This window comes from Callorhinchus milii, unplaced genomic scaffold, assembly GCF_018977255.1.
Source record: "Callorhinchus milii isolate IMCB2004 unplaced genomic scaffold, IMCB_Cmil_1.0 Scaffold4, whole genome shotgun sequence".
NCBI lineage: Eukaryota > Metazoa > Chordata > Chondrichthyes > Chimaeriformes > Callorhinchidae > Callorhinchus > Callorhinchus milii.
Window position 1 is genome coordinate 20,863,677 of NW_024704745.1, and position 25,913 is coordinate 20,889,589.

General features: G+C 40.4%; 1 protein-coding gene across 2 annotated transcripts in view; it reads left to right on the forward strand.

The window, feature by feature from the left end:
• The window catches only part of LOC103177517 (E3 ubiquitin-protein ligase Midline-1), a 211,048-nt gene extending 195,193 nt beyond the window's left edge, over nucleotides 1-15,855 (forward strand). For both annotated transcript variants that reach the window (XM_007891718.2, XM_007891717.2), the window contains exons 8-10: nucleotides 1,429-1,590; nucleotides 5,645-5,852; nucleotides 13,022-15,855. In XM_007891718.2, coding sequence (XP_007889909.1) covers nucleotides 1,429-1,590; nucleotides 5,645-5,852; nucleotides 13,022-13,370 — 719 coding nt within the window. In that variant the 3' untranslated portion in view covers nucleotides 13,371-15,855. The remainder of the gene's footprint in view (nucleotides 1-1,428; nucleotides 1,591-5,644; nucleotides 5,853-13,021) is intronic.
• Nucleotides 15,856-25,913: the final 10,058 nt, after the last annotated feature.

A 25,913-nucleotide genomic window follows, 5' to 3' on the forward strand; every position in this document is an offset into this window, starting at 1 on the left:
CTTTTTATTTAATAGTTTCATGAGATCTTCAACATCCATCTAAAAAATAGAAGATGGGACCTTGGTTTAATATCTTATCTCCAACTGGTGAAACCATTGTTCAGTGGGAAGGGACGTGTGTCCAAGCTGTGGGCAGGAAAGATGGTGTCATTGCTCTCATGCAATTCATGCTGAGCTGCATTGCTCACCAGGAAGCTCACAAGGAGCTCTTGGTAGCTGGCTTTCACTTAGCGCACACTGAGATCTCCAAGCCTTGGCTCTTGTCAATCTGCGCCGAATACTTCTTGGAATTAGGTAAGGAGAATACATCCATCCAGGGAAAGAGTGCACATTTCATTCCAATAAACATCTCTGGAATTTCCATGTGTAGATGGGATGCATCTTGGATACTCTTAAGTGTGGTGATGGGTTCCCGCATGTGTCAGATACCCAGCTGATGAAAAAAAAGCAACTACTCCTGCCAAAAAGCTGTCTAGGGCTTTACATAATTTATAGCTCCAATCATGCTGATGCCAATTCTTTAATGCGCTTAAAAAGTAGTATTCACTGTACTGTGCAATGTTATTTTGACAGTTTGAGATACTTCTCACTGAAACGTGTGGAAAAATTCCTGCTTCTCAAAAAAAATCCTAACATGAGAGCAGATGAAGGCACTAGGCAAAAGATGATTTGATGCTTGAGGCTAAGTGTAACACTAACTTTGTTTATATAAACAGAGTGTTGTCTGATGGCATTTTAGCTCATTGAAGCATAAACTATTTGGAGTTACGCAATCTTGTTACCAGTTAGTGAAAAGTACTTTGGAAATTATTCAACAAGTTATTTGCAGTGTTAGCAGTGTTGAATGTACAAAGGAGGAGACAGATTCCAATTCAATAGATGTACATCTGGCTCTACTTTTGAAGATTGTGAACTATAGAAAGAGTTAAGATGCAGCATTCCTAATATGCCAATGAGCAGGGCACTGCTTGGTGCAGCACTGCCTTATAATTTGTCTATATGGATGGAAGGTTGCAGGTTCTGTGTCTTGTCTACGCTCATAAGCTGATCTCAGCCATGGTGGGGATTGGAGAGACACAATTGATGTCAATGGCCCTGGGTTAGGGAGGACAAAATCATTTGCCGCAGACAGCCATTACGATTGTGAGCATTTTACTAAACAAACTGTTGAAACGTGCTCAATTTTATGAAGCAAGCAGCCATGGGGATTGTGAGCAATAAATTATTGAAACTTGTTCTTTTTAAAATCCCCCCCAAACACAAATTTTGGGCCAGTTTAATGAAACGATACTTAGAAGTTGAAGGTGAGATTAACTGAACAGTATTTCTTATGAACTAATGTAGCAGGTGTGCAGTTGTCTTTTGTTTGAATGTACAATAATTCTTTAAATTCTCCACTTGATGCGTGACTTGTTTTTGGATTTGCAGGTTTGTGTAGCTCAGCCGACAGCTGGATGATTGTTCCTAACATCAAACAGAACCATTACACAGTCCACGGGTTGCAGAGTGGCACCAAATACATCTTTATTGTTAAGGCCATAAATCAGGCCGGCAGCCGCAGCAGTGAACCCTCCCGGCTAAAGACAAACAGTGAGTGTCTGCGGGTCTCGGAAAGTCTCCAGTTCTAGCTTTGGAAAGGTTGCAAAATATGCTGCCAACAACAGTAGCAACGGTGAAGGGTTTGTGTGAAATTCCATTGGTGATGGTCTTTCACATCTATTTTGGCTTTATTTCATACTCCAGTACAGCACATCCTGTTTACAGATTAAAGGTTGGCATTGTATACATACAGTGTTGCAAGCCTCACCTCTCATTGAGCTTTCAGGGTGGTCAATAATTTAGTGTTAATGCATCAGTGCAATTGATCCCCTTTTCCATAAAGATCAGGTTCGATAAGGTTAATGTAAATAACGTGTTACCACTTGTTGAGGAGTCCGTAACCAAGGGACACAACTGTAAGATAGCAATTTGGGGATCTAACAGAGAATTTAGGAGGAACCACTCCACACAGAGGATGATGAGAATGTGAAACTCACTGACCAAAGTAGTGGTTGAAGCAGATGGAGTAGATGCATTTAAGAGGAAGTTAAACACATGAGGGAGTAGGGAATAAGGGGGAAGTAAGGATGGATGGAGCTTCATGCGGAATATAAACTCTGACATGGGCCAAATGGCTCACTTCCCTATTGTTCAATCTATGTAAGTCCTAGACTAGGTGGAAATTCCAGAGTGATACAATCTAGCACTTGTTTTTTTTCCACTGACCGAATTGGGGGAGATAACATTCCCTTCAGTTCAAAGGATATAAGGGGCTGCACTAAAATAATCTGCCCTAACGTTAGGATGTTTGGGAATTTCATTCTGTGAGGGTGAACAAATCTTTTACATAGGACACAGTTGTCTCTGTTTGTGAAGCTTGAAGATTGGTTGAAGTTTGTCTGTGAACAGAAGAAGGCCACATTTGGATAGGGAAGGTGTGGATGAATAATCTAAAGTTCACCCTCTCTGCTGTTATGTGCTTTGGTGGATCCATAGTATTTTTGCTGTGTTACGTGGACTGAAGTCTATCATAAAGTAGGTTTTGCATGCTGGATAGCTGGATGGGATTTTCTTCCATGTTTTCTGAGGTTTACAGCATATATGAATCACTGTCGCAAAGGAAAATTCTACTTGCAATAAAGATCCAGAGAAGCCCACAAAAGATTCACAGTTTTGCTTCACCTCAGTGTCCTTCACTCTTATCACACTGTGAAATCAAGAGCACTTAGACTATCTCTTAAAATGCCACATTTGATTCTCATTTGCTCTGTGATTTACGACTTCAGTGGAAGGAACTGTGATGTCGACCAATCTGAGGTTCAGTTAATTTGCCTGGCTAAAGTGGAGCTCATAATGTATTTTGCATAAAATTAATAAAATAAAATAATCCCGCAGAATTTAGCTCCTCATTCACCTCCAATATGTCTAACAAGAATAATGGGCCCAAGTTTGATGGTTGTCAGAATGGGCCCTTTAAAGCAGAATTAAGCTTATACTTTGTTTTATTACTGTTTGCTTTTATTTGTCGTTCTTTGCTACACAGCTCAACCACAACCTTGTAGAAGTAAGTTATCACTTCAAGGAGTTAAATGTGCTGAACTCACTTGACCACCAATGGAGTCCTGTTCCTATAGTTAAGAGCATTTTCCTCTCATTTGAGAGAACCTAGTTTCGATCCCTGTGCAGGACGAATCCTTAGACACGTTTCCTTACATCACACATCTCTGTTTACCTAGCAGTAAGTAGGAATCAGGTAGTTAATTGATTGGTGGATCACTTTCCAGGTATAATAAACCTTCAAAAAAAAATAATTTGGTCACTTAAACCCAACTGTTGTAGGACACTGCTGTGAACAATTGAATGCTACATCTCACCCACAAAATTCAATTCACTTTACAGTATATTCTGTAAAACGCTTTGAGACTCCTCAATGACATGATAAGATGCCATATCAAAGTGTAGCGTCTATCCACCTTAAGCTGCTTCTCCCCTGTCAAACCTTCACAACTCCACCAAATAGTAGGTTAAAAGGAGCTGCAATGCTAAACTGTACTTAAACTTCCATGCTAAATTGACAGAAGACTGGAGCATGGGTCCAAAGCAAACACTCAAAAATCACCATCAATGTTCTAAGTATAATCGTCTTCCCATTTTAGGTAACAAACTCCTAAGATTTTAGATGACAAACTCCCATTGTGCCGAACAAATATAGAGCAGCTCTCACAAAGGAAGTTCCAAATGTGCCCTTAAAACATCATCCTCTGCAAAATGTATGTGCTGCATTCACTTATGGAATGTCGCTCATGCATTTTGAATGGGCTCTTTCATTCTCACTGTGCTTGACTTTACTCAGTGCAAAGCCAGAAAAAGTATTTTCTCTCATATAAACGTAGAAACAAGAACTATGCTTCTGGATATCACCTTCCTTATGTGCTATTCATCACTTTTTAAGCTGATTCCACCCTTGGTTTCCACATGGATGTTCAGGCTATATCACTGCTCTTTTTAGAACATAACAATTTACTAGGCGAAAGAAGACAAAGGTCTGCTAGCCTGGTAGTCGCTTGACATTTTGTGTCCCAAACTATATACTGTATCCCGAGATATTATTTTCAAGCAGAAATCGATCTAATTTTTCTTGAAACAAACAACATTTTCTATTTCCACCATCTCGCTAGGGAGCCTCTTCCATAAGTTTACTACTCACTCACTGAAGTAGAGTTTCCACAGATTTGTCCTGAATTTACCCCTCTTCAATTGCCGGCCGTGTACAAGATAAAACAGCTTATCATGGTCTATATTAGCTATTCCCTTCAGAATCTTAAAGACCATAATCATATCACCCCGAACCTTCNTTTTTCTCCAGTGTGAACATGCCTAATTTATCTAATCACTCCTCATAGTCGAGTCCCTCCATCCCCTCAATCATTTTGGTTGCCCTCCTCTGTATCCTCTCAATTGCTGCAATATCTTTTTTATATTGCGGTGGCACACAGTATTCCAAGTGCGGTCGCACCAATGATTTATAAAGTGGCAAGATTACCCCACTATTTCGGCTCAATATTACCTTTTTCATACACCCCAGCATCTGGTTTGCCTTACTCACTAGTACCGAGCACTGTTGTGATAGATTCAATTTATTGTCAATCAGAACCCACAGGAGGCAACTTACCAATCGATTTTCTGGGTCTGGTTTGCGAAGAATTCTGTCTGAACTGAATAGTCGAATAATGCAGGACATTTATGCTCTACTGCCCACTCACTACTCAATACATCTGCCATTCCTACACACCTACACAGCATTGCATTGAACATGACTGTAACAATATTAATTAAATGCCCTGTTATACATAGCTACAGTTCCTAATTCGACTTGCCTAAGACCTCTATTGTGAGAGGAAGTTGCTTTATATCATTAAAATTGAAAAAAAACTATTTCCCATGAGCTAATGGCAATTAATTTGCAGGCTCCCCCTACATTTATTTTTTCTCATAGATAGGAAAGTAAATGGTTTTCAAAAGAGGTTTATCATTTGTGCTCAGCATCCATTCTCAATTAAAAATGCACTACTGAGTCCATATCTGTCTTTGGTTGTTACTTTCACATTTGCTTTGTGCATTTGTGCTGAGCAAGAGATGGTAGTGCTAAGGAATAGATTTTGCACCCAGAAGCAATGTTAAGCACTTTGAAATCAGCGTGAGTCAGCTGCAATGCATTGGTCCCACTTCATTAATTTGGCAGTCTGGCAACATCCAACTAGAGGGAAAATACTCTCCTATGACATACTGATGATAATCCTTGCATTTGATATAACACCTTATAACATCAACATCTCAAAGCACAGGTAATTATTTTCAAGTTTAGTATTTGTAGGTAAACACCAACTTGCATTCACATAGTGCCCATCACACTGAGTAGTATCTTGAGCGTTGAACACTAAGTATGACCATGTGATGTTGATCTTGCATTGATCGAGTGATATATCCTAATGCATATACAATTTGATGACATAACCAGCAGATAGAAGAGAAAATACTTCTCAAGTCCAATGCAGTTATTTGCTGAATTATCACACAACTGTTTTTCTCTCTTTACAATTCCTAGGCCAGCCATTTAAACTGGACCCCAAATCCGCCCACAGGAAACTGAAGGTGTCTCATGACAACCTAAGTGTTGAGCGGGATGAAACTGCCTCGAAGAAAAGTCACACTCCAGAGCGCTTCACCAGCCAGGGGAGCTATGGCATAGCTGGCAACGTGTATATCGACAGTGGCCGCCATTACTGGGAGATCCTCATTGCGGGAAGCACATGGTAAGATCAAGAAACCTATTACACTTGTCTTTCTGGCACAAAATTACAGTACAATTTGTCCAATTTAATCGTTCAAGGGAAAGGCTATAATAGCCAAATTGGACAGTTTACAAAAGCAAGAAGCATGTCAATATTTACAGTACTATAGTTATTTCAAAGAAAAAGGAAGTATCAAGGCTATTAGTACCAAAATCATCTCCAATTAAAGGAAACATTAAATTTCCTTTACATTATTTAACAAGAAACATTAGTATTTAACATGAGCAATTAACTGTACTGACGCTAATATTAATTGATATTTGTATTAAAGCTAGTTAAAAAGTAACACAGGGGTCTAATTTTCAGTATTTCTAAAAAGGATTCTTTCTTCTGGTAACCAGCAGAACATGACAACAAACATCCCACGGTCTGCTCTGACCTGATCTACATGTGATCCTGTGGCTGAACATGAATTCTTTTTTAATGAACGCCATTAAGAAACACCGCAAATTAAACTGAGTTGTGTTTTTTTTAAAAAAAAACCTCTAGGGTTGACTGTCCCATTTGGCACTGTGAGCTGGTGTAGATTTTCAACATTTGCTAGCACTTAAATATCAGTCTTTTCCATTGTGAATTATTGCACTGATTTTTCTGCATAAGGAAACGGGCACAAGTTCACTCACAGAGCTTTCAGTCTCTCCCAACTATGTTCTCCCACCTTTCGGTTGCTTATTCAGGTGAAGTTTATCTACAATACATTGTGAATACATTTACATTTTTCGAGTGCCTTTCACATCGGGAGGACATCTAAAGCACTTCAGAGAAAATCTTAGCTCAGCTACTGTGCCAACATTTTCCCAAATTTTCAATTTGAAAATCGGTGTATAAATGCTGGTTTAGGCCTATTGACCATTGGGCCCATTAGTAATTGAAAGTATGTCAATGCCGACCCATGGAAACTCTACAATGTGATCTCTTCACAAAATTTCCCAGCGGGAATTCTATCAGAATTCATGTTAGAAACTTACCACATTTTCAACCACAATTTTCTAAATGTAACATTGAGAGTGATCTACACCGGGTAAACTAAGTTAATTTAATTTGTAGTCAGATGCTTTCAAGATGCAACACATTCAATAGACTATTGCTTGAACATGCTCTGCATGACTAGAACATGCTCTAGTCAGAAGGTTGTGGGTTAAAGCTCCATGTTGGGATTTTGATCCTATAATCTAGGTGGCATAATCTGGTGATTGACAAACACTCCAGTGCAATGCTGAGAAATATTGCAGTTCTGCATTGTCAGAAGTGTTTCCTTTGCATGAGCTGTTAAAGGAAGGTAACCATCTTCCTATTCTAGTGGACATTAACAATCCCATGATGTTATTCAAAAAGTGAAGGGAAGATCTCCTAGCCAACAATTCACTTCATGGTTGTTTATAATAATAATAATAATAATCCTTGCATTTGATATAGCGCTTTTCACGTCAGGAGGACGTCCCAAAGCGCTTCACAGAACACACTGTAAAGTGAATTGACTGTATATTTGTGGGCGAACGCGGCAGCCAATTGCGCACAGCAATGTCCCACAAACAGTCGTAGATTGAAAATGACCAATTTATTATTGTTTTTGGTTTTGAAGGGATTATTATTAGGCGTGTGGAGTAAGGAAACTTGCCCAAGGTTTCGCCCTCTGCCTGGAATTGAACTCAGGTCTCTCACTTGCAAAGCGAGTGCTCTAACCACTGAGCTACAGGACTCCACAATGTTTGTAGGACATTGCTGTTGGCAAATTGGCTGCTGTCTTTGTCTACAACATACAGTCACTTTACAGTAAATCCTGTGAAGCACTTTGAGTCATTTTGACAATGTGATAAAGAGCTACATCAAATGCAAGAATTATTATTATCATAAGTTATGTATACATCCACTGTACTAGTTAGTTGATCGTAAAATGCACTATGTTTATGAAAATTTTGGCAAACTTGTTCTTTCACGGAATGAATCTGAAATACAATGAAAATCCAGGGCATTGCTGACATCATTGCAGTTGTCCAGAGACTTTATAAAATGCAAAAATGGAAAATGCTGTTAAAATTACTGAAACCAGCTGAATAAATATACAGTTTGTGTTTTTCTGCAATTTTGACTTGGAGTAGATTTGAATTTTGTTTTCTCTTTACTATAACATTTAAAGTGCATCAGCAGCTTTAACCGCTCCATTAAGATAGAACTGATGCATTGTCGGACAACTTAAAATATTGCCTTATTGCATTCTTTAAAATCCACCGTGCCTAAGGTTATTTGTAAGAGATGTTACCCTCATAATCTTATAATCAGAGTAAGAACCAAAGAGCTATATGTCATAAGACAGCTGTATAAGCTCTATCCAATCCAGTAAAGCGCTCTGAGACACCGTCCGGTGTGGAGGGCGCTATATAAATCCAAGTTGTTGTTGTATACATATATTTCTTCCCTTTTCTTACGAGCATTCTGCACAGACATCCACTGGCCATCCTAAATAAATTTCATTTCAATTTCTTGAGTCGTGTTGCATATTTAGACAATCTGTCAGCCTGGCTCAGTTGGTAGCATTCTCGCCTCTCAGTCAGGCGGTTGTAGGTTTAAGAGAGTGTCAGAGTATATTGAATCTGAGGTGCCGTACTTCAGGTGAGACATTAAACCGAGGTCCCATCTGTTTGATCAGATAGTTGTTAAAGATTCAACACACACCTCGAAAAAAGAATGGAGTTTACTCGGTGTCCTGGCCAACAATCCCCCAAATAAAATTGATCATTAATTTCATGGCTGCTTGTGGGACTTTGCTGTTTGCAATTAAACTGATACATCTTGCCTACAATTACACTGTCAGTGCATTTCTCAACAACCACACCAACAACTTAGATTTATATAGCACCATCCATGCCGGACAGAGTCTCAGTAAACCTGCTGAATGAAGCATTTTGGGATGTCTCCTGATGTGAAGGTGCTTTTCAAAGAATGCAAGAATTATTAATGGGGTTGAAATCGTTGCTGTAACTGTAGTGTTTGTTTTGTGTCTGAAATTTCACAAGTAACCGTTGAATTTAATTAAAAAAAAGATTGGTCACAATTCCTCCTGGGAAAGGAGGGAATCAACTAGTCAACTTTCCATTCATTGATCTTGTTGGAAATGCTGTACTATGCAATTAACTTGTTGGAAAATGTTGTTAGATTTGGGAGAAAAAGATCGCGGTGCGATACTTACCATGGATGAATAATTTATCTCCACTCACTGTGAAGCTTCACATATGAAAAAGTGACCACATGACCATGATACCAGTGAGTGTTTTGTTCCATGGAACTGTAAAATACAGGAGGCAATTAGATTCAGGGCAGGAGGGAGAAATCAGCACCATTGAACACACCCATTAATCTAGGGTCCTTTGGCTGTTGTTTTTGTTAGTTTCCTTCCCTTCTACAGCTGATTTGTTCCCCTGATGATTTGACTAAACTAAATTAAACATTTTTAAACTAGGGCTTCTATTATATCATTATTTTACCCACCAAATATACAGTTAATTCACTTTACAGTTTATTCTGTGAAGCGCTTTGAGACATCTCAGAGATGTGTTAAGGCGTTATAAGGGGGAGGGCGTGAACAAAGTACTTGTCTGAATTTTTTTGCCACCCACTGAATCAACACCCCCATTTGCAGGACAACCCTGAGTCCTTTCAGGGAGCCAGAGCCCCACTCGTACCAAACATATTAAAGTCTAAATCAGCTAGTTTTCCAATGAGCATTTTATCACACTCTCCAAGGCTCCAATGTGTGGAATTTTGTTTCCTGTTTCCACACTTTAGTTGTCTCAGAGGCCAGCTGGATCTTTAAAAATATTATTACAGTTTAATTGCAGACTGTTTCCTGCCATTTTTCCAGCTGGCCTTTGTTTTATCAATCCCCCCCCTCTCCCACTTTTGATTTCCAGCAAATTTCCACTAATTCCCAATCCACAAAAGAGCCAAGATTGATATCTTCAATATGGTGTTATGCTGCTCTGCATTCCACTTCACAGTTACTCATTATAGGAACACACACAGAGGAGCCTGGTGGTATGGTTCAATGCAGTGGCAGGCAATACCTTTCAAATAGGAACTTCTCAAGGAGATTATCAAGCTGCTTTAAGGAGCTTGAAAAGTGCCTTGCATTTAGCCTCACACTTGTGATAACTGCAACTATTAAAATAAAGAAAAACTCTGATGGCTCCCTGCATAGCATCTCACCAATGATCTGTGATCCTCCTTGATATTTCAGGAGAATTTTAAGGAACATTAGCAGTGTATGTTGCTGCAGAACAGTGGAATCTGCCTCTGATCCCATCGTTCGCTCCTACAAGTTTCTGATCTCATCTGTATCTGTCCAGATTGCCAAAAAGATACTACCTCTCTCGCTACAAAATATACATCACAATGCTTGCTACAAAATATCAGAATGCTTGCTACAAAATAGATACACACAGCTTGTTATAAACTTAATTCCACACAACCCACTGCAAAATAGATACCACACAGTTTCCTACAAAATAGATACACACAGTTCCCTACAAAATAGATACCACACAGCTAGTTTCAAAATATATACCACACAGCTCACTACAAAATAGATACCACAGGATGAGAGAGAAAATGAAGTGAAGTGCAGTTATTTTTGAGTGCCAATGGCAAGGAGTTGGGAACAATGACTGATGGCCTAGAGGATTAGCTAACACAGTGACAAAGAAAACCTTCCTTTTACAATACAAATTATATTTACATTTTACATTTACATAGTGCCTTTCACTTGAGGAGGATATGTAAAGCACATTGTTTAAAGTAAAAAATAAGTTTTTCTATTCACCTGATACTAATTTTCTCTGTTCCCTCTTTACCTTTTTAACATTACTTTCTTATTACAATAATATACTATTTTCTGATTAATTTGTATCTTTATCATCTAGTTTTGTTTTAATATTTAAGAATTATTTGTTTCTCTCTACCTTCTCAGTCCCACTTTTAAGTGTTTTTGTCTGCGGTAATCCAAAGGTTTCACTTAAATGGCATTGTTTTATTTGAAATATATTACTTTCTTTAAAAAAAACTGCAGTACAACAACAACAACAACAACCATGCAGGATAGCGCTCAGAGCACTTCCAACACTTTGCTGCATACTGTTCTTCTGAAAGAGTAGTGAGCAGCAAGGACTGGTGGAAGCCAAGGTTAAACACAGGTTTCATCTTTCAGTAGCCAGTTTGACAAATGAAGCAAAATTGATGGTTCTGGTCAGGACCTGTGGGTTTCTAAAATATTTCGCACTTTGAAATCATGTTCTTTTTAAATAATTAATGGCAGGTGCATTTTTCAGATGGATACTCCAGAATAAGTGCAGGGTTTGGCATTACCCTGGAGTAATCCTTTTAGGCTGTAAATAGAATATTGTACGTGCGGGAAGAAGGAGCGGATTTAATTTGACAGTAGTACTCATCACATTGTCAGTTGTCTCATTCAAAATTTTGTCCCTCGCAAGTTATCAGGTGGACTCACTCGTTTAAGTACACAGAATATTATATTAAGTATCATTCAACACAAAATTGACGTATTTACTCAGAGGGACCACAGGATAACTGTTGTGAGAATGACAATATATGGCAGCTTGCATAAATCAGAGTTTTATCTAACCATGCTTCACCTGACCTGGACATGATGTAATATGGAAAATCTTCCATGATGACTGTGCTGTGAAGTAGTGTAGCTCAGTGGTAAGAGCATTCGACTTGCAAGCGGGAGGACCTGGGTTCTATTCACGGCAAGACGAAATGTTGGCAAGTTTCCTTACTCCACATGCCTCTGTTTACCAAGCAGTAAGTAGGAACCTGGTTGTTAGTCAATTGGTGGATTGTTTTTCCAGGGGTAATAATTCCTTCAAAAATAATAATAATAATAATAAATTGTTCACTTCAATCCAATTCGCCCTCCTCTTGGAGGCACCTTTAGTCCTTTTTCCTTCTAGTATTCTGCATCTTTACGAGTGCCAGTCACTTTCCAATACCCATTAAGATTCCTATGTGAGTGAGTGCCAACAGGCATCACAGTAGAATATAGTCTGTCCCCGACAGACATCCACATGAGTGCACCTGCCAGTTGCAGTCTCTGTATGGTTGTCAGGAGCAGGAACCCTGGTTGATTTTCACCTCCTTTACCCAGGGGCTCTGAGATCCATTGTAGCACCAGATCAAGATGGATTTCTAGTAGAAAATGTTTTATTTAATACAAAGTATTAAGAATTTTCCTACAATAGAATGATGAGGTGAATAATCAAGGGAAAATCTAATGTCATATAATAGGTTTGGTCTTGCAAAAAATAGCAATTAGCATCAACTTTTAAGCTGAGGTAGTTAATGGTCAATAGATACTGATCAAGTTGCCTTTGAGACTAATTCTTGTTATTCCTGGATGCAGAGATTCATTTGGTGCAGCCGAACAATTCAGTAGCTCATTTGAAAAATAAGAGATCACTTTTAAAGAAATGTCATAATTCATTACAGATGAAGATGATCTGAAAGTCCATCTTCAATTGCAGTTGCTTTATGGTTAGGATGCTCTAAAGTGCACCCTGCATGCAGACTACCTAATACAGCACATTCACATTAGCTCTTTTTTACACCTGATCATGTTTGTGTATGGTATATGTATTCTGTTGCAAACTCTTTTTGTATCAAGCAAGTGTTTTCCCAGTAAGATATGGAAATGCCAGTCAATTGGGGATCAATCAATCACTCTATCACAAGTTAATCTGTGAAAATTGGCTATAGACCTGAGTTCAATTCCAGGCAGGGCGAAACCTTGGGCAAGTTTCCTTACTCCACACACCTAATAATAATCCCTCCAAAACAAAAAACAATAATAAAATGATCATTTTCAATCTACGACTGTTTGTGGGACATTGCTGTGTGCAATTGGCTGCCGCGTTCGCCCACAAATATACAGTCAATTCACTTTACAGTATATTCTGTGAAGCGCTTTGAGACGTCTAAAAGACGTGAAAAGCGCTATACCAAATGCAAGGATTATTATTTTATTATTATTATAAATCTGCGATCATTGTACTTTGTTCTGTCTGTACGTTTCCGCAGAGTGAGACTCAGAAGGTAAAATCTTTCCCATTTCTCAACAGGTATGCGATTGGGGTTGCCTACAAGTCAGCCCCAAAACACGAGTGGATTGGGAAGAATACCTTCTCTTGGGTGTTTTGCCGGTGTAATAATAGTTGGGTGGCAAGGCACAACAGCAAGGAGATCCCAGTGGAGCCCTCGCCACACCTCAGGCGGCTGGGCATTTTGCTGGACTACGATAATGGATCTTTAGCCTTCTACGATGCGGTTAACTCTCAGCACCTGTACACCTTTGACATTACATTTGTTCAACCAGTGTGCCCCACATTCACTGTATGGAATAAAGCTCTCACCGTTTTAACAGGTTTGCCAATACCAGATCATCTGGACTCCACAGAGCATAATGAGTAAGGAAGGAATGAGACTAGGGCTCCTATCTTAATGTGAGAGCACATCACATAGTTGACTGGAACTGCCTTACTCAATCAGCTTTCATCTCATTATCCTATCTGAGCTGGAACTAAAACACATATGTGCTTTTCTCCCCACCCAAGTTAACGTGCAAACAATGGCTTTAACGTTCCTTTACTTTGTACTTAATCTCGTATAGTGAAATTTATAAATTATTTATATAAAAATAATTTTTGGGGGACTAAAATTGTAGAACTCTCTTGCTATTGCACATTTGTTGTTTATGTTGTATTTATGCATTGGTGATTTGTTGGGAACTTTGTGATAGAAAACATTTTTAAAAAATGAGAAATGTGGAGGGAAATGATAGAATTGGCAACAGGATTGTTAAACGATTTTTATATTGCATAACAACTGGTATTAGAGAGCTACCTGGTACATTGGTATATCATTCTCCTTAAACTGGGATGTGCACCCAATCCGAACTGAGTTGAGAGAATTCCCATGTGGATTCTGTCTGTTTGGCACGAAGGAGACGCCATCCCATCCTTTCAAAATACAGAAACTGCAATCAAATCTTGTACATACATAGCATAGTGTGTGCATGTGTATATGGAGGGTGGAATGAAACTTATTATCTACTGAGTTATAAGACTGCTCTCTCTTCTGCAAGATCTGGAGTTACAGATCCAGTATAGATATAGGTTGAAAGCCTCTTGTCTTTAATAGTTGGTATGGGCCATCCCAGGAAATAAGCGTAGGCATTCTTGATGTTAATGCACAAATACTTCAATTTAGCAGTAGTTGACACAAGCATATTAGCTTTCAGGCAATAGGGACAACCAATGTGAGAAATGGAAATGTTATACAAGTGCAGTTGAGGGAGAGGTCACATTACTAAGGTTTTGTAGTGGCTGTGTAGATTTTAAGGTAATGTATGAGGAACTTTACATTAAATCTGAACCATGTAGACTTATCCTGGTCCGATGCTGTCACTGAGAACAAAGTAGACAGATAAAATGTTGCACTGTGTTGGATCACGAGTTCAGGCACAACATGCTTTTAAACGCTAAAAGATATAGGCATGAAATGAATAAGATCCCTCTTTAAGAAATAATACTTTCATCCATGTCATATCACTTTATTGAAAGGTTGTACAAAAACACTCCAAAACTGTAACTTGATACAGTTGACATGCAATGGATAATCTTCATTACTACCATACCTTTACCACTTATAACAGCAGTTTGCTGAATGCTATAGCTTGCAAACAAAGAGTTAACAATGATATGATTTAAAGGGAAGTTGTCTCTTTGAGGTCGTGATCAGTTTTAAAATCATGTTTTCATATGTATTTCTACCTTTAGAAATTTACATGTCATGTATTTTGCTTTTCATTTAGCAGTTTTTTTTTCAAACCAGCCCTTTAGAACTAGAATTGAAACACTGCATTAAGTACTGTAGTAATCATAACAGAATTGAAATATTGCTCCTCTGTTCTGGCCAGTCTATTTCAATATTAACAGCTGAGAAACCTGTGACCATTCCTGTTCAGCAAGGCTGTCTAACATGGGCATGAGCCTAGGTGTAGCACAAAGGTACTAAATTCAAGGATTTGAGGACAACTGTGTGAAGAACTGGGATGACACACAGTTTCTTGTGAAGTTCTTCGTGGCAGAGATGCATTATTGTCAGTTGCACAATAAGAAATCTTTGAAACCTGCATGTTTGGTGTTGAATAGCGGTTGCAAGTTTTCAAACAACATTCGCAAGATCTATTCTTTGATGGAAGAGAACAGAAGAGCAGGTCGGACGGGAAAAAATAAACAGTCGCCTGGAGTCCAAAACTGGAATGCTTTGCAAACTGCTGTTAAAATTACAAAAGAAAAGACAAAAAGTATCTGGTTACAACTCCTGCATGAAACTGAAGAGGTACAGCACCTGGGATCTAATATGGGTGCACAAGGACACTCTGTGCCATGCTCAGATGTAAATACCAGCTGCAGAAACCGTCTACAGCCCAATGGGAAATACAATCCAACAACAAGCTGCACAACAATGACTCCCATTGAACTATGGCAGTACTTTTAAATGCATATTATCTTCGGATTACACAAATCGGATCCCTAATGGAAAACAGCCAGTTAACTACATAGCAGGAGCCTCTGATTAGAGTTGGGACTCTAAAATTAACCTTTCAGTACGAGCCAGTGGATCCTTCCTGTGGACTCTTAAATATCAGTGTGTTCAGTAACTAAATCCATTTTGGGGCATTTGCAGATTGCTCAGCAACTTCAAGCCAGCTCCTCTTCATCTCAATTTATCAGCACGAACACAGTGGCTGAAATAACAATTGTGCGTGTTGATATCGACAGCCCACTATTATTGATTTTTCTGTTCCTATTTGTTTTGGATTAATCAATCTGTTTCTTTTTTTATTTTGCAGTGCTGAATTCAATGGCTGATTCAGGAATAAAGAAACATTCACTTCAAACAAAATGTTGTTCTGTGCTGTAACCTGATTATACTTTGCTTATGTTTTATTAAACTAAGCACAATAACATTAGAGGCCATTAAGTGACTATGTTAAGGTGACAGGATATCATTGAAAAGTATCAGTGAGTAACATTTCCCTCACAAATCATTTTTATGTCCATCTAAAGATTAGCTATGGAGATCTTGTTTGGGGGCTACAGGGCCAATATATTTATCAGGGTACTGTAGTAGGAGTGAAATACCTGTCAGAAAGCAAAATACATCCACACTAATGTAAGGAAAGACTGTTGCACAAAATGTACATGTGAAGCTTACATAGCACACAGGCTGTGTCAACTGCAGTTGTCATTGTACAAAGTGCCTCGGGTAAATTAATGTTTGTAATTTGGGGGGAAATTTAACAATCTCTCTTAACACATGTAATCTAATGTGAAACTTCACAAGTTTACGCCTGCTTTTTGTCAGGCCTTCGGGCAATCCAAGGTATACTGAGCTGAGTTTTCCTGCCTGCTGTTTGATAATTCTGGTTGTCTTTCTCTATGATTTAAGATGCTGTTGCAAGACTGTTCAATTAAATTGGGTGCTCAGCCATGCAGTGCAATGTTTTAGTGCCCCCGAATAACCATTTACTTGGATGTTAAATGCCAGCTTCGGGGTTGTGGGAGGGGGATGGCCTGGATCGTTGACCTTTACATTTTGTGGAAGAAACCACATATCAAATGTAAATAGGCTGCTCCTTGCCTTGCACCAGCTCTGCCCTTGCTTCAGATCACTCCAGCAGAAGGACCAGAATACTCCAAAGAGAATAACCCTCATTGCGATTATTTTAAAATATTTAATTAAAAAAGTTATAATGGGGATATAAGGACAAGTATTTGTCATTCAACATGCTGATCTTATCTTAGAATCCTATTCTATCAAAAAAAGATCACTGATTACTATTAAATATTTAATTACTCATAAGGTATATTATTACAAGTGTGAGGATGTTTTAAAACTTGTCAGGGGATTGTTTAAAATGGCACTCATACAATTATAGAAAGGTTATAGCGCAGAGGAAGTAGGCTGTTCAGTCCATACACTGGAGTTATCTACTTCAATTCTCTCCTACTACTAAGGTGTTTTGCTCATTTTCCCTTCATCATACATGTCTGGCTTGTGATCAGTGGCAGATATTTTGCCTGGCAAATACAGGGAACTCCGGTGAGCTCTTTGAGGCCAGACAAGAAATATCCCATAGTGTGGTTACATAATGTAATACCCATAATAATAATAATAATCCTTCAATTTGGTACAGGGCCTCATCACTTTGGAAGGATGTCTCAAAGCGTATCTCAGGAATTGTTGTGAAATGGAGTCACTGTGTATTTGTAGAAGGCCATTTTATATTAAATACAAGGATTATCATTAGGAGAATGAGATTAATTAGATTCATTCTTTTCAAAAGGGAGACTAAATAGTCATTGGCAATAGGGGAATGATATTCCAAAATATACAAATTATGGAATGAAATTAATATGGCAAATAAATGTTTATTACACACATTTCTTTCCACATTTTTTTAAACTATAGAATGTTTCAATCCTACGACAGTAAACTTGTTTTTCGCAAAATTAATTTACACTTCAAAAATAGGACTTTTCAGATTTTATAATCATTCTGTCTGTACCAAGATGTACAGATGAAGAAATTAAGGTTTAGTTAAGACAAAGTTTCACACTTTACTCAACAAAGTGATAACTTTCAGTTTGTTGGGAGAATTTCAGGCAATAAATGGTTTGTGAACTGATTAAATGCTAAGCTTCACTGGAGCGATTTATTGCCAGCATCAATCCTGGCAAATGGAACTTCTAAAGATCCAGGCAATGGGTACAATAACATGGAGCATGTGATACAATTATTGTGTTGTTATTAGGTAATGACAAACAAGACATAAATCAATTTAACAGTATATCAAAATGATATGAGCAGAGGACAATTACACTGTTAAATCGTAACAATAATCCTCGAATTTGATACAGCAGCAGATATTAAATGCTCTGCTGCTGAATTTACACTGTGTGCCCATCAGTGTTGAGACTCTTGCCATGGTGGGCTGAGTGAGCCAATTCCTTTTCTGCTGTCACTGGCCTCTGCTACCACAACGGGCGGCTGAATAGCCCACCATGACTGTTTATCTCTCTGCTTGGGTATGGAATGTGTGACTTCAAGTACAATTCCCTGGTATTTTAAGCACCCTGGTAAATGGTTTATTGGGGACGATAAACAATTGTATCTCGAAGCACCAAACACCCTGTTTTTCATATCCTGTGCGTGTATCTCTTAAATTCCTGGGATTGCAATGCAGATTTTATCAGTATTCTGAAAATGAATGTTGCCCAGTTTAAAACTGCACAGTTAAGCAAATCAAGTGAACGTAAATTGTTATTTTACAGCCTAAAACTAGGTAGATTTTCAAGCCTTCCAATGAGCAATAGAGGTGATAAAGAGAGCAAAGCATTTTTGGAGGGTCAGCCACGTGTCTGACACATGCGGAAACCCATCACCATGCTTAACAGTATCCAAACCAAGCTGAGAATTCAAGATCCTCATCCTCACCTACAAGTGCATTCACACCTTGCTCCCTCCTACTTCTCCGACCTACTATCCCCCTACTTACCTGCCCGTACACTCCATTCCTCTGGCTCCGGTCTGCTCCACACCCCCCACCCTAACCGCCCTACCATCGGTGGCCGGGCCTTCAGCCTCTCAGCCCCTAGGCTCTGGAACTCCATCCCCCAGTGCCTTCGCCTTGATTCCTCCCTTTCCTCCTTCAAGGCTGGTCTCAAGATCTTTCTCTTCAACCGTGCCTTCACCTCCCTCTCGACTCTCTAACCCCTCCTCGCTCCCTCCCTTCCCTCCCCTCACCCTGACCATTTCCCCCCTGCTCGGTGTTAAACCCAGATTGCGATGTGCGATTGTTCTTAAAGACCTGAAAACTCAACACGGAGTCAGTGTGGTATACATTCAAAAAGCTTTATTTCATATGTATATGAGGTGCAAAGCGGTAGCAACAACTCTCCCAAGGTACTGCTCCCCACACTGCACACCAGAGAAAAACAACATCTGACCTTTATACATGTTCCATTTTCCCATAATTGGATGTCTGTTTCTTTCATAAAAAGAGATATGGGTCCCGGGTTCCTTAGCACAATAACATATACATTGATAGTTGCGAAACCAAAACAAAGCTGAGCTTACACCAAATGCGAAAACATGTTTTGTCTCATTGCCTTTGCTTATTCTGTAACTTTTGCGATTGCCCAAAGATGTTACATTCCCACACTTTCCACACTCCTCCCTTTTATCCCTGGGATAACTCACCATCCCTCAGTAACAGGGCACCAGGTAGGCTCCCTAGGATGAACTATCGATTTCCAAGAAGGAATCCGTGAAAGTAGCATGAAAACTTTCCATCTCATAACTTAGCTCATCACATGAGGGGGTGGGAGTGAGGTGGTAGTTAACTCGGACTGAATGCATAGCCATCATTGATTTCGCAGTCATTCGACAACACTGGGTGCAACATATGACAAAAACAAAGACTAACAAAATAACTAAACTTATTTCTAACAAAATTCTGACTATACTTCCTAACCAACCCACTCCCATATTCTGCAACCAATTACTCAGCTAATCCAATAGTCCTCTGCCCGAATGAATAATGATATTACCCGCATCCTGCCCCGTTAGTTAATCTCTTTGGTGATATTTGAAATTTTCCCAGAAAATTCATCTATCGTTATACAACATTCAGGTCCAATAACCTTACACACTCCTTCCGTCGCAGCCAAGACATAGTCAAGGGCCATGCGGTTCTGTAGTGTGTAAAGGCGAATCTCGGACATTTCCTTTCCAATAAGGGCCAACGCTGCGGATGTTTCGGCGGCCAAGGAAGAGACAGCCTGAGACAGGATAGCAATCTGATCAAGGGTACACATCACCCCGTAAAAGGGAAGAAGGGCCCCAAGAAAGCGATTCCACTGGGTCTGGGCATGCGTATGAAAGGGATCAGCCCTGCGAGAGCGATGGATATGGCGGGGAAGAGACGGATTGGAAATGTTCAACACCTGTGGGCCTGGGGCAGATGGCAGGGTTTCAGTCAAACGGATCATGGGAAAATAATGAGCAAGGGCACATCTTCCTTTAAAGTTTGCCGGAAGGTAAGCATAAAGAGTAGAATTGCAAATCCAATAAAAATTCTTATGAATCGGGGATAGGGCGCAACGCTGAGTAATTGAATACATCAGCATCCGGTGAACCCGTAAAGGTAGAGCGACCCGACAATTCCCGAAACTGGATGATGGAACATCCACCGCCATGTACGGGTAGGTGGTATTGCAGAAATGAGAACCCAAAAACCCAAGTGACTCAGTCCCAGTAAGAGATTCAACGCAGAATGCGAATCCTGTATAGACTGTAGTGGCCACACCAATTTTAGGTGGCTTTCCGCAGTCACGATTACACATTCGCGGTCTCCAGGTTTGGTGACCACACTGCAATTCTTGCAACTGAGGATTTAAAGGAGGGCAAGTAAGTTTGCGTTATTTGTAGGTAGAAAAGTGAACAAATTTCACATTCCGACAACGGGAACGCCATCATGGGATACCCCATGTGGACCGACGGAGGGGATAACCCACACACATGATGCTGGGTTGCAGTTTTGTGCTGGCTCACAGTCAGGAGCATCTGAATGTAAACATTGTGCAACTGAAAAGGAGGGAAAGTAATTTTAGGCAGAGAATTACCAAAAATTCCTCTGCGTAGGGGAACAACTGGATTTTTAGAAGAGCTAAGAGCTGGGCGTCAACTCGGTGGTAGCTCGGTATAAATCCTAGTTGCCGTCTCATTGAAATCTAGACTCATATACACAAATTGAGAAGCTTTGGGGAATCGCGAAAGCATATTCCAAAATGAACAAGAATTATTAAACTTACATGCATATAAACCAGTACAATAACACATTATCATGAGATTGTTAGTAAGGGTGCAGCGAATGGAACTCCGGGAACAATTAAGAGTGCGTATAGAGGTGGAAGATATAGGTTAGAAAAGGATGCAATACAAAATGGGAGGAGAAAGCTCGCTCCTCTAGAGGTAAATTAGTGTAACATATGGCAGAAGAACAGCGCACAGGCTCACTCGCATTGTACATTATGACATGGTCTCTGTGAAAACACAGCAAGAGCTGGTGATCACCTACTTTCGAAGCAAAACAGCAAACATGGCTTAAAAATGAAAACAAAAACAAACACAGAATAAGACACTTCATAGTCACACAAAGTCTGTTCAGAGAAGCGCGGGAAGTGTTAATTTCACAGTTCTTCACTTTGGTCGGAGTCCACTGTGGCTTGTTTGCAGTGACTGGCATGTATCCACGTAGATCTTTCGCGAACCTTTACAGCGGTATGAGTCACCAACAGGACTTGAAATGGTCGCTCCCAACGTGGGCTTAGTCTGTGTTTACGCTTGAAAGTCTTAATGTATACGAATTCACCCGGTTGAAACTTGTGGCATTGATCAGATGCCGGAGGTTGTTGGAGCGCTCGAACCTGTGAATGAAGACTAGACAGGGTTTTAGTCAATGCTATAATAATAATAATAATAATAATAATCCTTGCATTTGATATAGCGCTTTTCACGTCGGGAGGACGTCCCAAAGCGCTTCACAGAACACACTGTAAAGTGAATTGACTATATTTGTGGGCGAACGCGGCAGCCAATTGCGCACAGCAATGTCCCACAAACAGTCGTAGATTGAAAATTACCAATTTTTATTATTGTTTTTGGTTTTTTGGAGGAATTATTATTAGGCATGCGGAGTAAGGAAACTTGCCCAAGGTTTCGCCCTCTGCCTGGAATTGAACTCAGGTCTCTCACTTGCAAAGCGAGTGCTCTAACCACTGAGCTACAGGACTCCACAATACAGGACTATACAATATTCCATCATTCCTTCCTCGAGTGCATGTCCATCAGGCAATGACTGTATGCATGCAGAAAAGATCATAGGCATACTTCTTCCAAAAATGACCTCGTGAGGAGTTAACGTATTTTTAGCATTTGAATGATTTCTCATTTACAATAGAGCTAGTGGCAGCACAGAAACCCAATTTAATTTTGTCTGCTCGGACAATTTTGATAATTTCAATTTTAATGTTCCATTTGCCCTTTCTACGGCCCCCGCAGATTGGGGATGATACGCGCAATGTAAATGCTGCTTGATTTGCAACATTTTGCATATATCTTTTATTACCGCAGCAATAAAGTGAGGACCATTATCGGAGGAAAGGCGTGATGGAATACCAAATCGAGGAAGGATGTCTCTTAATAATACTTTGGCAGTAGTTGTGGCATCATTCTTCCTACAGGGAAAAGCCTCTATCCATCTGGAAAACATATCAATGATTACCAATACATACTGATATCCTTCAGCCTTTGGTAGCTGAATAAAATCCATTTGCAGGTGTTCGAAAGGACCTTGAGGGGGAGGATGAGACGCCGGAGTCACATCCTCAGCCTTACCTGGATTAAATATCTGACATGTAACACAATGCTTTACAACCTGCTGGAGGAAGGGGGTTAAACCTGGGGCAAACCACAAATTTGTTATCCAATTATACATGGATTGTGTTCCTTCATAACTAAAGTTATGTAATACATGTGCCATCCATGGGAACATTTTTCGTGGCAGAACCACCTTTAACTCATTTGAGACCCAAATTCCCAGATCATTAATAAAACAATCTAGACGGGCCCATTTTTGTTTTTCCTCCAGAGGGGCCTCATACTGAATCCGAAAGATCTCATCCCGCATTGTATCAGTTACAGAGGGGTACTCGACAGCTTGTTGTAATATCAACATTTTCGCTGGTTTATTTAAAGCAGCATGTCTAGCAGCTGCGTCTGCATAAGCGTTACCTTTAGAAATTGGGTCAGCTTGGTTTGTGTGGGCTGCACACTTTATCACTGCAATTGCCCTTGGTAGCAATAATGCGGCAAGGAGATTAACTATAAGTTCTCGATGTTTAATAGGAGACCCACTGGAGGTGAGAAACCCTCGATTCTTCCAAAGTTGACCAAAATCATGACACACCCCAAATGCGTAGCGAGAGTCAGTAAACACATTAATCACTTTTCCTTCTGCTAACTCACATGCTCGTTTTAAGGCGGTTAGTTCTGCAGCCTGCGCAGATGTGGTGGAGGGTAATGAGTCGCTTTCTATGACAGCAGCAGCTGACACTATAGCATATCCTGCACAGGGCTGACCACACTCGTTCCTGCATGCTGATCCATCCACAAACCACTCACACTCTGCATTATGTAAGGGACTCTCCTTCAAATCTAATCGCGGTTTTGTCTCTAGGTTTATAACCTCTAGGCAATCATGGGATTCTCCCTCGTACAAGAGTTGCCGGGTTCAAAACAGTGCAACGCTTGATAGTCAAATTTGGATTGGATAACAGACCCACCTCGTATTTGCTACTTCTGGCACTCGGTAAATGTTGCGTCGCATGACGGAGCAGGCATGATTCAACTGAGTGTGGAACATGCACAACAAGGGGATGATTAAGCGTTAATCCCTCATCTTGCATAACCGCATAGTAAGTGGCAGCTACCGCCTTCAGGCACCCTGGCAGAGCACTAGCAACCGGATCCAGCTTTGTGGTAAAATATGAAACCGGTCGCTGCCCACCCCCGTGCTCTTGAGTGAGAACCGCTTGCGTGAATCCTCCAACCTCATGCACAAACAAGTTAAATACCTTCTCATAATTAGGAATGCCTAAAGCGGGGGCACTTTGCAAAGCTGTTTTGAGCTGGTCAAAGGCTTGTTCTGCCTCCGTTGTCCACACCAGAGGCTCCACTGTGATAGTGGGCTTAGTCATCTCCGTCAATGGCTTGGATAACTGGGCATAATCACTAATCCACTGTCTACAGTAGTTGGCCATCCCCAAAAAGTGTTTCATTTGTCTGATCGTGATTGGTTTAGGAATTTTCCTAATACCCTCTATCCTATTGGGGGATAGCTGATGGGTATCCTGACACAAGTCATGTCCCAGATAATGGACCTGTGGTCTTACAAGTTGCAATTTATCCCTAGCCACTTCATGTCCCTTCACAACCAATTGTTGTAATAAGTATTTAGTGTCTTTTTCGCAATCTTCCACAGAGGGACTGGCAATCAGTAGATCGTCCACATACTGGATCAGGGTAGACTTCCCTGGGAATTGTAAATCCTGCAAGTCATTCCACAAAGTTTGGGAAAAGATAGTGGGGCTCTCACAGTACCCCTGGGGTAATCTAGTCCAAGTATATTGTTCACCCTTATATGTAAAGGCAAACAAGTAATAGGACTCTGGGTGGATGGGAACTGAAAAGAACGCAGAGCACAAGTCTACAATAGAATAACAAACTGAATCAGCAGGAATGGCTGTTAATATAGTCGCAGGATTAGGCACCACAGGGCAGCACTGGATTACTACATTATTAATAGCTCTCAAATCTTGCACAAAACGCCATCGCTTCCCATCCGATTTGAGTACTGGCAGGATGGGGGTGTTACAAGGACTACGGTATTTTATGATGATTCCCTGATCTAACAGGCTTTCTACAACTGATCGTATTCCCTCCTCAGCCTCCTGTTTCAGGGGATACTGTGCTTGATAGGGAAGGGGTTTTTCTGGGTGAACCTGAACCTTAAAGGGGGGCGCCGTTAGTATTTTCCCCACATCATTTGGGTGTAACGTCCATAGAGCAGAATCTATGTCTTTTAACCACTTAGGCTTTGCTGCCAAAACAGGCAGGATGTGGTGAGACAAAGTGTGGCGAGAAAATTCAAATATCGAGAACAGCGAGAGCAGACCGACGCACAGCTTATAAACCCATAGGCACGGGTCGTACAACATGTCGGGGCGAAGCTCAGTAAAATTTGTAGACCAATTTGCCCTTCTAACCATAGTTCCTAAGTCTTTTGGGCTGTATCCCTCAACTTCCTGCAATGTCACATGAGGGTCAGAGATCTCACTTTTAAAGTAAGGCTGCTCGTCTGTTTCCAGAGTGCATGCAGCCGCAATACCCTCTGGCCCTAAATAGAGGGAGTGAACCTGTAAAGTGGAAGCAATTCTCACACGGTCTTCGAACCGAGTTATATCTACTTTTTACGTACAAAGCTGTACAATGTAAAGGGGAAGTACGTGCAGACAACGTATGCTCCAAGTAATAGCATTCAAGGAGCAAGTTCGTTTTATAAAGCAGCATGACATGAATTAATACTTCAGGATTTAACAATGTCCAACGGAAATAGCCTGGGGATTGTAACTTTGGGGAACTGGGAGAAACAAGGGAGCACAGTCTCAGGTATTCATGCTCAGGCGTCAGCAAGGTGATTCCATCTGGGGCACACATAATGATTATTCCCATTTTACACAGCAAATCCCATCCACACAAATTGATCGGCAATTCACTGTTTACTAGGAACTGGTGGTAACCCTCAATCGTACTTTCCCCTATGTCTCCCCTCACCTCAAATGGATGGGTCGTAACCATCTCTACAGGCTTTCCTGATACGCCAACAACCGCTACAGTCCCGCCTTGCTGAACAGAGTTAGAATGAGTCAAAGCTGAATAAGTGGCCCCAGTATCGACAAGCAATGTCTTTACCTCCCCATCTACAGTTAAGCGAATACAGGCATATCCGGGATATCCGAGTGTTTAGAAAAGCCACGGGATTGGGGAGTCAATGGGGCCGCTAAACTTCATTGTGGTGAAAACTCTTCCGATATCGCAAGCATCTGGCGCGCTGGGGCTTGGTACTGAGACTGTGACTGTTGGAAACCCTGAGGTGCATAGACAATTTTACCTTGCGGATAGAACTGGACCTGGGATCCCTGGCACCTATTAGGGCAATCTCGGGACCAATGTCCATATGCTCCACAGGTGAAGCAATTCTGATTAGGACCTCCAGGCTGGGACGGAGGAGGAGGAGGGCAATTCAGCCTATAGTTTGGTTGA